Raw genomic sequence first — 12,336 nt, 5'->3', positions numbered from 1 at the left:
TTCTATTTGAGGGAAGATCGTCTGACTGAATGGGTACGTCTGGATCTTGACCACATTGTCTGTAAAATAATAATAGAGCTGATCGGGCATTTAGTCGCAGCACAGAGCTGAATAAAACCCTCCTACTGAAAACACAACCTGCTGTGCCCTGCAGCACTTATAACTACCAATACATAGTAATCAAACACAGTAATGGAGAAGTTATTGGCTATATTGCAACAGTCCCAAAATGGAGCCTTGAGGAACACCATTTGCAGACACATTATAATGGATAAAAAATCTAATATAAAATGATGTATCTTGGAAAATTATGATGGAATGGAAAGGTTATTTTGTAACAGTTTTACTTTTAAGATATAGTAGCAATAAAATAAGGCTTGAGGAAATCCTTTTGAAGGCCACAGTTCAGAACCAGATAAGTTTAATTCCAGTTAGGGTTGTCAAAAGTATTAAAAATCAGATACTAATCGATACTAAAACTAGTATTGAAACTAAGTACTCTTTTGAGCGATTATCAATATTTTTTAAATTTTGATTTTTTACGTCTTTCTTGATTTTTATGTCTTTCTCATTCTGTAAAGCCCTTTGAATTACTTTATGTACGAACTGTGCTATAAATATACAAATATACTTGCCTTGCCTCGGCAATGAACCTTTCCTGAATAATTTTAGAATGATCTTGACCTGCATTTACAGCAAGTATAAGACCACATAGACTAGTATACACGCATGGACCACTATGGAACATACCTGGACGACTGATGGATTACTCAGATATAAGGCCACATGGTAATATAAAAGAAAGTGCTATGGTTTGATGCTGAAAATTACATTCTCTTATTTAAAGAAAGAAAGAATAACCCTTTAGTATGTAAATCGAGTTTGAAATGTTAGTACCGTGACTAATTCCAGTTCAATCAACTCTAGTTAGTGCTGCCCTACTGTAAGTGTCAAACACATTGAGCACATTGAGGACAGTAGGAGGAATGTTCTGCAGGTCAGTGGGGTCACAGGGGCCCCAGAAATAGCCTGAGAGACAAAAGCACACAGGCTTACAAACATAATGGAGGGCTCTTTTTGGCACCCTCACAGAAGTGGGAGCAGTTCCATGACCATAATGTGACAAGGAGAGGAGTCGGGCAGATATAGAGAGGCCCTGGTGGTACGGTGGCCTGCGGCAGACACAATGCAAACAGTGCGCATGCATTCCACAGCAGCCACACGCTCAGCTTCACCTCCTGGGAAGTGTAATTAAAGACTCCTCACACCAAAGAGGTGCTCATCTTTGTTCATCTTTCAGAGCGTGACTGCATGTGTTGGATATTATGTCTCTGGTGGATCATGTTCTGTGCTCTCCTCCCTGGAGAATCAGCATGTAGTGTACTTGAATTGCATAGTATATCACAAAGTTCTAATTAGCGCTGTCACAATACAAAATTTCAAACTCGATTTTGATGCTAAAGAATAGACTCAATAACGATCCTAATACTACAATTATAATTTAAAAAATGCTGATGTCATTTTCAACATCATAGTACTTTCTTTTATATCTATGTAATGTAATATCTATGTAATCCCTCATTTGTACAGTGGTCAATGGGCGTATACTAGTCTATGTAGTTTTATGCTAGTACTGATAGAGCTCAAGATCACTTAAAAGATATTCATTGAAAGGTCATTTCTTTGCAGTGAATGTGACTTTTTTAGTATCAATACTTGCTCAAATTAGTATCTAGTTTCGATACTAGTTTAAGTATCAATTAGTATCTGATTTTTGATACTTTTGACAACCCTAATTATAAATACCAGGTACTGCAATATTAAATTATGCCAAAATCACATTGCGAAGACTTAAATATGTCACCATAACAATAAAATCCTCCATCAATTCTTTCCAAAAATATTGAAATGATAATTTGAATGAAGGCAATTAGCTAATTGTAATGGTTGCAATTACTTAAGTACGATATTTATATATTTCATCTCCACAAACAAAAAAAATATCCTGTCTTATTCGGTCAATTTTTCTGGAGTTTAATCATAATCGCAGGGCTTGTCAAAAAAAAAAAAGCTGAATTCAATATTATTTCCAAATTGTTCAACACTACCTCAAAAGTCAAATTTTAGTCACGATCTTCTTATTTTAGTCATACTCTGTGTGAGATTACGGCCACATAATAGCATATTGTAAAAACTAATTTATTGCAACATTCCACATACTCAGCTATCTAATATAAAGTTGTATTTCTCTCTTATGGTATAACTCTCATCTGTACAGTGTGTTTTGCAGTAAATACACAGTGTCATGTTGAATTGCAGGCTGCAGACGGGCTTGGCTCCGTGGGGTGTCCTAATGACAGTGTGTGGAGCCTGCAGTCTTTTTGGGCCACACAACCTCCACAGATCAGAGCAGCGTTAGAACTGCAGACCCAAACCAGAACCACCTTTGGCCTGCTTTCACTTCACTACCCTGAATTAGAGTTTTGGGGCACAAAGTTTGATGTGAGGCCACTGCACAGAATTGACAGACGTCCTACCTCTCAAGCAGTGTCAGGTTATTTCAACATGATATATTTTATGTGACAAGATTTACTTCTCCCACATTATCAGGGATGAAGATTGAATTATACATGACAGCAAAGTCTGGCAAGCATAATTCTCACTGAATTTTATGCAAAACCTGAAAATGCTGTGTCAACAAGTAAAGATAATTAAGCATGTCACTATAAGTAGGTTGTTTGATATACATTTTTAACTTATTTTTGTACATTCTAGCAAGGGCTCTGCACTGCTGGCAACCAGGGCGAGTGTTGCTCTGCAGTTTTGTCTGTTTTGTTCTGATGCACTAAAGTACTTTCATAACTATAGCTACACCTTAATTGTCTTTTGAATGCATGTTTCTATGCTAAGGGATATGTATTTCAACTATTCTTTGGCTAAACTTGTGTATTTTTAACATTCTATTTAACATATCTGTATTGTCCTTATTGTGTACTCTGTGTTTTGCAGATGTTCCATGAATAAAGTATATTTGATATGATACTTCACCTGACCTATAATGAGTTTCTGTCACTAATAATATTAATAAAGCAGGGAGTAGGCAGAGTGTCTAAACCAATAACAAGCTAAATCTGCAACAGTGTGTGTTGGAGCAGGGTTTGAACAGTGTACCTTCAGATTGGGTAAATGTAAGTCAGGTGTGTAACTGTAGTAGAGCATACATTGTGGCTATTTTGATTGAATAGTGTGTAAAAAGAATGTGCCGTACCCTCAGAGCAGCTGTCGTCACTGCTCACGCTCAGCCTCTCGGCATTGCCCTGGACGTATTTGTTATAGAGTTTGATCCTCAGAGCCCAACTCAGGTCGGGCTGCCTCACCGTGTTCTTCAGCCGCCTCCGAGCGTTGGCAAACCAGTTTGAGACCTGCACACAACACCAGCACAATATGATTATGTGTCCAAACACCTCCACTGCCAAAGCAAAGACTGTCCTCCATGAGAGTGTGTGCTTTGGGTATGCTCTGTCTCATTCACAAAAACAAGAGTGAAGGGAAATGGGTTGGGTTACAACAAATTATCTAAGTGAAACTTAGAGAAACATCCCAGACACCCTAGAGTGCATCTTCTTTGCATCAGTGGCCATGTAGAAATATTTAACACTTTCCAAATGCAGCAGCGAAAGCAACGTTCCATTAACCGACGTTCCGACCGAGACGCACATCCCTGCTGCTTATTCTGGAGCCTGCTGCCTTCTTGGAATAATAGATTTTTTCCAAACAGGGCCTTGAAGATGCAATAAAAAGGACACTTGAGCTGGTGTTCTCACTTTCACTGGGAACGGAGACCATTAGATGTTATACTAGAATAACTTTTCATGCTCTACAGACTTCAAGCGGCTTATTGAGGGCCTGGGACAGAGGACTTATGCTAGAGTACTTATTTTCTGATGTGCGTTTCTGTGTCAGGTTTCTCATTAAATAAGACCATCCCACATGCTCTGTGTGAGACACAGGGCCAGGGGATAGTGCCTGAGTGCACAGGCTGTGACAGGCGGCTGGCAAAGTCACATCTGGAATGAGATCCCACTCTGGAGAGAAGCCACAGAGGAGGCAGAAATATTAATAAAAGCTTTTATACATAATGTGAAATAATGTACAGTGGGGTTTAGCTCAGTTGGTAGAGCATCCAGTGCTCATCATTGTGTCATTCTCCTAGTTCACTCAAACTCTGACCATTTGCTCAAATTTCTCTCTCCATAATTTCCACTTCTTATATTACAATGTCCTATCCCAAACTATTCTAGTGTTAGTTCTGATATTTCCGCTCAGTGCACAGCCAGTGTTAAACAATAACATAATGATCCCTCCGGTTTCAGATGATGTCGCTTTGAGGATCTTTTGCCAGATTGCTGAGCCCTGGCTGAACTACATGACTCGTGTCTGTGCTGTGTACCGTAGAGGAGACTGTAGGAGCCACGGCGCAACCGCCTAATGCTCGATAATGGAGAAACGGAACAGTGTACAAGTACAAACTGTGAAGAATACACATGGAACAAGTGGGTCGGGCTGCAGAACATGACGGATTTAGACACTTGAACACCTGCAGCCAGGGGAAAAGCACAGGAAGTGATGCGCTCTAACTGGCAGCAAGGACATGAGAGTGGCTGGAGCGACCTGTGGAACATCTGGTGTGGGGACGGAGAGGGAAAGACGTCACTATGATCTGACTATGAATGACCAAAGAACAAGGCTTAAATATGGAGTATTATGCACAATAGTTTTTTTTTAAGCTTTCTGCCATGTTATAAAATTGTTCCCTCATTAGAAACAGATGTTTTATATGTCATCTATGCATGTTTGAGTATTTTATCTCTCTTGGGTTCTATTTAAAGCCTCCTTATGATTAGCTGTAAGATTCTGTCCAATGCTCAGCCCACAAGCCTACGTCACCCATGCTCCCATACAACAATTCTCCATAAATAAACAAAAACATGATACAAAACTGTACACAGCTGTTCACAAACCTGATGTAATGTGCAGTAGTTTCATTAGCCGGATGAATGCTGATTGTGTTGTGATAATGCTCTGAAGGAAGCGGAAGTGAAACTTGTAAAACATGTTAATATGTTGTTTCTGGCAAATATAGCATGTTCAAAACAATGAAAGATAACATGATGATCTTTCATTGTTTTGAAGTAAAGTAAGTAAAGTAAATAGGGCCTGTACCTGATTTCATACCATGGGTGAGAAACATGTTTTAGGTTGAACTTTCAGCCCTGCCCACTTAGTCCTTTCTACTGGTGTCTAGGATAGTGTCAGGCAGTTATTACGCATGATTCTTAGTGAAGAGAGCCTGGTGCTTCTGTCTGGTGCTATCAACAATTGACCATTAAATTGACTAAATGATGCAAACTACATTTTATAAATTTCAAATCACAGACAAATGTGTAGGCTATAATTATATTGTTTGTATCTGTAGCTTCAAGCAATAATACTGTATAGCCGGCCACACATCTCTGGTGGAGTCATTCTGGCACAAACCCCTGCATAATTAGCAATAGCAACTGATGCTAATGACCAGTGAAGTGGCGATGTTAGTACAACTTAACAGAAGGTCAGACTTGGATAGGAGCCTGACCACAGCTACAGTAGCACAGTGCGGCCCATTCAATGCAATTATATTTGGATCCGAGAGAGTCTAAGAGTACGTCTCTGAAATGGCAGCAGGAAGCCAGCCGTCACTCAGGCTGTCAGCTGATGGCCGCTCGGGGCAGAGTCATTAGCCTGTTATTGATATGCTAACTGTGTAAAATGGCTGCGTCTGACAGGTAAATCTTAAGAAATATGCTCAAATAGTCATAAAAATTACACTGTACATTTTTTTTGCTTCTTCATAAGCAACAAATCCACCAGTTGTGTGTTTTCATTCCATCTCCAGTTCGGATGTTATTCCAAATGTGTCGGTAATGATGTGTACACAAGATGGGAGATAAGTTTTTAAAATAACACAGTCGAGTCGAAGTGATGGAAGTTGTTGCTGTTTTGACCCTGGACACTCGAGTCTGCTGTTTGGGTGTCATCTCGGACTTGTTTTGACCCTGAGGTCCGACACAAAGCATCCGTCTGTCTATGCTCAGCCCCGCACAAAAACAAACACAGTGTGTGATATGTCAGCAGCAGATCAGGAGTCTGTGCAAGCTCCGCTGCTGCAGACTCTCTCAGGCCCAGTGCAGAGATCACCAGCCTAATACAGAACACAGCTGCACATGCCACAGGCTACGCTAGCAACAGGCAGCTCTAAGTGATGCAGCAATGGGGATGTACTAATGTTAAGGTTTTCATCTTGACAGCAAATGAAACTTAACCACCATTAAAAAAATAAAATAAAAAAAAAAAAGAAACAGAAATAACAAAGGTTAAGGACAATACACATGAATTAGTCAGAACTTACAAATTATTTTAAAAAGAATATGTGCCTAAAAAAAACACCTAATTAAATATATGTTAGCTAGTTAGATAACTTTAATGCCATACTGTGGAACATTTCAGACAAACCAATAACATCTTCATGGAGACAAACAAACAGGTGGTGGTCCCCATCACAGCAACAGAAATGTCATGTGACGCACCTTCACTCAGGCTAGACAGCAGGGCCAGAGTCACAGAGATCTTTGCGTCCAAGGACACATAGACTGCACACTCTCACTGTTTGCTTCAGAAACACTTCAACTGGAAAAATTCACGGCACCACTGCCAGCCACTATATTTTACTGATCACATTGAAAACTGATGAAAAGCCTGCATTTATTTTAAAAGTACAATCAAACGTGACCGATGAACACTCATCTCTGTATCTGGCTTCTACCAAGTGATCTAAAAATAAACCATCCACCCGACTTTACAATTGCTTTTCCACATTTATGAAAATTATAGGGAAAAGTATGGTCTGCCAATGGCTCTTTGAAAGACTATTGACTTGGACGTGTGGAGCTGGAAGTGTGTCGTCTGACCTGCACCAGGGTCATCTGTGAGCCCAGGGCCAGCAGGATCTTCTCGGTCTTGGTGGGGTAGGGGTTGTCTCGGTGCTTGTACAGCCACTGTTTGAGCGGCCGAGCCATGTCCTGTAACGCCTGACGCTTGTGCCGCACCTTCCCTCCACTCGGGCGCCCGCTGGAGAGAGAGAGAGACAAAAGAATAGGAGAAACTTAACAAATGACATTTACAAGAGTGTAGAGACTTTCTAAACAAAGTAAAATGGTGAGTGATGTTGTCATCTTGACTATTTTTCTGACAAATCATTTAGACTGATGGATTTTAAGTAAAATAGTAAAATTTGTCATTTCGTTGTGGACTAAATTAGGATGAAATATTATGTCTGACTCTCCATCAGCCACTCTTTTTAAACACAACAAAATGATTAAGTCTTGCATATTTCAAACATGTGGCCATTTTAAAGGTTCATTAAGTAACTTTCCTGTCATAGGATCTGCCATCTGTTTGTTGTCTTGGAGATGTTATTGCTTTATCTAGAAGGTATTGCATTAAACTTATCTCTAATTTGAAGACAAGCACCAGGCCAAGTTATAGCTCAGACCTGTGGAGACAAGGCAACCCTGTTCGCTTTAAGAATGTGTGATTTTAAGGTATTTTTTCACCAATAAAACATAAAAGCTAGATTGATTTGATGACATTTCATATACTGTGGAACATTCCAGGCAAAGTAATTATGTCGTCATGGAGACAAGCAGGTGACCAGGAAAGTTACATAGTGCAACATTTTAACTTTTTTAAACTGGACATTTGCAATAATCAACAAAAAGGCAACTTAAAATCTCAATTATAATTCGAAGCAAACTTTCCCAGCGTGTGGTCTTGTCAGTGAATCTTGTTCACTGTGACACTTAGAATGAGCCTGGTGTCAGCTGTGTAATCTTCTTGCTCGGAGCACTGTCATTAGTCGGAGACGTCGCAACAATGAGGCACCAGTCCAGGGAGACCGCTGGAAGTTTATCTTACAATGGCCGCCCCGCAGACCGCCAGCAAAAACAGGTCCCCAGTATACGCGGAGAGGGAAGGGCCCAGAACAATGTAGCAACAGGGTTAGCATCCGAGCCAAGGCTTTCACACAAGGCAGCTGAAATTATACTGCTGGGTTTCCCTCACAGAACAACATGCAAGTCCAGCTGAGGCTACACAAAACACACAGACATTCTTGGGTACAGTAAGTGTGGAAGGTGAAATATGTGACTGGTTTTCACTATAAATGTTATGATTTATCTTTACATTATAATAACAGTATTTATGCACTCATCAAGTCACAAGGTGTTTGTAGTACTATTCCAATCTGTTATTTTGCTGTAGCTTAAAACAGTAGTGACCAGACCTACCTTTATTATCTGATCTTTAACATAATTTAACAATACAGAGCAATTTATCAAAAATGGCTCGACAACAGTCAGTTTAACATGTGCTTATCTAAACAACTACATGGAATGAGTCACTGACAAGACTATTATGACTAGTACATTTCAATTTGATGTGTAAGCCACCTGCATGTCTTCCTGGAAATGTTACTTTGGCTGAAATGTTCCACAGAACTGACCTGTAACTTTTACCATTTATCCAGGGACTACAGATGAAAAACAACCTCTCTGACAAATTCTGGTACATTTACAGCAATGTTGATTAATGTACACTGTCCCTGATAGATAAATAAAATACATAAAAATAACTTGACCTGGCGGCCATGTTGTCACCACTGACAAGAAATTAAACAAGTTTAATGCTATACTGTGGAACATTCCAGGTAAAGCAATAACATCTCCATGGAGATAAGCACGTAGCAAGCTCTCTAAGCCTGAGCTATGAAAGCAGATAATCTCCATATAACATGCCAGCTTTAATAGACTCCATAGGTACCAATAGAGGTGGGCAACATATTGATATATTGATAGTATTGTGAATATGGCTTTGAAGATATTTTTATATCAAGTATATTGCTTATAATAAAAAAAAATGCAGTTAAATGAGCAGATGAAAAATAAAATTGGGGAAAATGATTGTTGTAAACTAAATAAATGTATAAAGTGAAATGTCTGCACTTTTGTAGGTCAATTTTAATGCTCCATATTAAACCTAAACAGCAACTCATAGACATATTTTAGGGACTTTTCTTTCATGTTATCTTGGGCATAATATTGTCTGAATATTGTTAATGGGATACTTCAAAAATATATCCTGCTATTCCCATCCCTATTGTCAATAACATTATTATCATTTTTTTTTCATAAAAGAAAAGAAGTTGGATTCATAATCTTGACTTGTAGAAAAGAGTTGTTTACTTAGTATTGACTATTTTGCAATGCACCTGGCCCAGTCTGCTCTCCTGTAGATGTCAGTGTAGCGCTGCTCTCCTCACTCCTTCACATGTACCTCCTCTGCCTCGGCTTCATGTTCTACAAATATTTTCCTTGTAATCTGAAAGTCTGTGTACATCCTCGAGGACATTTCACTGCACTTTCCCCCGCACAGCCGCGTTCCCAATGCTTAGATATCCCACTAGACCTTGCACACTTTTGCTAACACTAAAGTTGCGACAGCCCCCTACACCTGTTCCTTGTCACTAAACTATTACAGCGTAGACGGACTCGACCACACACAAGGTTGAAGGACAAACTCAGTCATTGGATCCAGATGGACTTTTTTTTTTAGAAAGCTACCGCACATTTCTGACCCACTTATTAATTTCAAAGATTAGCTGCGAACAACAACACCTAAATGAGAAGCAGGCGATGAGGAGGCTATTGGAACCAGCTGCGAGGTAGAACGGCTGTCATCTCGTCAGTGCACAGCTTATTTTGACAATGAGTACATCCGTTACTTGATTTGAGCAAAATATTTATTCAGAAATACTGTATGACGTCAGCCCTGTCTGCTTAGTTATTCTTATCATGCACTACTTCTACGCACAAAGTCTGGTGATGACGGGCTTTGGATCACTCTTGCATTTGATATGGCTTTGACTTCAGAATTCTTTGTAAATATGAATGTGAAGATGACAGCAATAATAGATTTGAAAAATATTTATTTCACCACAACATAAATTTGTCAAAAGTATTGAAAATCTGAACCTAATCAAACAATACTAAAACCAATATCGAAAATAAATATTACAACACAGTAATTACTTCAGGAACAATAACCTTTTTTTTTTTTTTTTTTACTTATCCATTGGCTGTTTCAAAACTGAGAAATTACATTGCTGGCTAATCACTGCATAGACAAGGACACCATGTTTCAGTAGCAAAAAAGCAAAAATGATTTACTTTTAGTTTATTTATTTATCGTAAATTCTATATTCTAAATCCCCATCTCTCAGACAGGGACAGAAACAGTAGTTTATTATGGTCAACTGGCATTTCCAAATTGGCCATAATTGGATAATTTATACTGGATTAATAATTAATTAATTAATAACTAGCTTGATTATTCCATTTTTTACATCCAACTATGACACAGACACAAAAATGTATTTCACTGTTCACACTGTAACCTTCAAACTGAGCATGGGTCAAATCATTATCTTATCTTTGTCATTTTACCAGTCTCATCTCAATTAAACAATACAAGCCTACAGAATATTGTTAGACCATATGAAAGCCATTGGCATTTCAGTACATACCCATTGCGCCTGTGCCTGTTGGCCTGGCTGTCTCGAATGCCCGGGTTTACAGAGAGCAGGTCCGGATGCTGCCCGTCCATCACCTCCAGGTAATTTCGGCTGCTCATCTCCACCTCTTGAGCCTTCTCCTCGAACAGGACCTGGCTGCTCAGTTTGTTAAAGACAATGGTATTCATGGTTGTGTAAATAGTCCTTGGTCTTCACTGGGGCCGAAAAAGTAAATAAGGATGAAAAATAAAATAAAAGTCCTTGTTGTGTGTCGAAGCGTTCCCAAGTCACTCCTGAAAGAAAAAAAAAAAGTTTGGAATTAATGAAAAGTGAATGTGGTAAAGAATGGTAGAGTGCAGTTAAAACTCTATCAACTACAAGGTTACTAAGACTTTATCAGAGTACTACTAACCTGCTATTAGGTCTACAGTAGGATACACTTTGCCACTTTGAAGTAGGCCTACGTCTTATAGTACTTTCTCATGTTATTATCAGGCCAGTTGAGTAATAGTGACATAGTTTAAGTAGCCTAGTTTTAGAAAATGTGGGCTACTCAAAACCAGGTAATACATTTAATCAAATTCTAGCTTAAGTTGAAGCTCGTTTCGTTTAAAGCTCGTTTTTGCCTATTAAATTGTTTGGTTTTATTTAAAGAAATGTTACTCTAAGCCAATTTATTTTAGACTACGTCACACCACGCAGAGCAGGATGAAACGTCGAAGGATGCTACCGCGCGCACACTTGCCGCACGCGCCTCCTTGCCCTCGCTGTCTCCTTCGTTGTCTCCTTCGCTGTCTTCTTCGCTGTCTTCTTGCCCTCGCTTACTCATTCGGTGCCTCCTTTCACTGTTTCCTTGGCCTCGCTGTCTCCTCGCTGCCTCCTTCTCTGTCTCCTCGCTGCCTCCTTCTCTATCTCCTCGCTGCCTCCTTCGCTGCCTCCTTGCCCTCGCTGCCTCCTTCGCTGTCTCCTCGCTGCGGTCTGTCACTGTAAACTCGGAGCTGTTTATTTTGCTTGCCTCGCTTTAGCTCTCTTCTTTTTTACAGAGAAAACAAACCGTACACGCCGGCTGCTTCCACATGTGTGCGACATTTAAACTTTTCACTAGCTTACTTCAATTAAACACCCTACAATTACAAGACATTGCTCAGGCTACTGTCAAAAACAAACGCATTATTCCCAGCACGCTACATGCCATCAGTGGATCGATCTGAATAAACGCTAAGTGGACAGGGGTCACGTTATTAGGCCCAACCAACAACTAATACTAGGACATGGGTTCCTTATTGTCCTAAAGTAAACTCCAACAGTAGTCAGTCATAAAAAAACACAAGAAACTGTTTGCTACCTATCCATGGGGTTCAGAATTATGAAAAATTAGGACGATTGCCATAGCAACTAACAATTAAAACTAATTATCATCTGAATGCTAAACCCTTAAAATGTTGCTAATCCATGAATAGGCAAGATAGCTCATTTGCCAAGTTCAAATGCAAAAAAATAAAATAAAAAATAATCATAAATAAAAATCAATCATATTTGTTCACCTTTCAAAAGCTTTTAGCATTTAGCCTACACTACACCTGCGTTTCCCCCTTAGCCTAAAAAAAACAAAACAAAAACAAAAAAAACATCTACAAAAGTTTTCAAAAGTGATAGTGTTGGAGCCAGGG

General features: G+C 39.3%; 1 protein-coding gene across 2 annotated transcripts in view; it reads right to left on the bottom strand.

Moving 5' to 3' along the window:
* The window catches only part of mkxa (mohawk homeobox a), a 32,164-nt gene extending 21,290 nt beyond the window's left edge, over positions 1-10,874 (bottom strand). For both annotated transcript variants that reach the window (XM_033986266.2, XM_055230032.1), the window contains exons 1-3: positions 10,679-10,874; positions 7,008-7,167; positions 3,269-3,422 (exon numbers count right to left, since the gene is read on the bottom strand). In XM_033986266.2, the coding sequence (XP_033842157.1) occupies positions 3,269-3,422; positions 7,008-7,167; positions 10,679-10,854 (490 nt within the window). In that variant the 5' untranslated portion in view covers positions 10,855-10,874. The remainder of the gene's footprint in view (positions 1-3,268; positions 3,423-7,007; positions 7,168-10,678) is intronic.
* Positions 10,875-12,336: the final 1,462 nt, after the last annotated feature.

The sequence above is a fragment of the Periophthalmus magnuspinnatus genome, chromosome 20 (assembly GCF_009829125.3).
Source record: "Periophthalmus magnuspinnatus isolate fPerMag1 chromosome 20, fPerMag1.2.pri, whole genome shotgun sequence".
Taxonomy (NCBI): Eukaryota; Metazoa; Chordata; class Actinopteri; order Gobiiformes; family Gobiidae; genus Periophthalmus; species Periophthalmus magnuspinnatus.
Note: the sequence above shows the minus strand (reverse complement) of the source record. Positions and strands in the feature narration are given on the sequence as shown.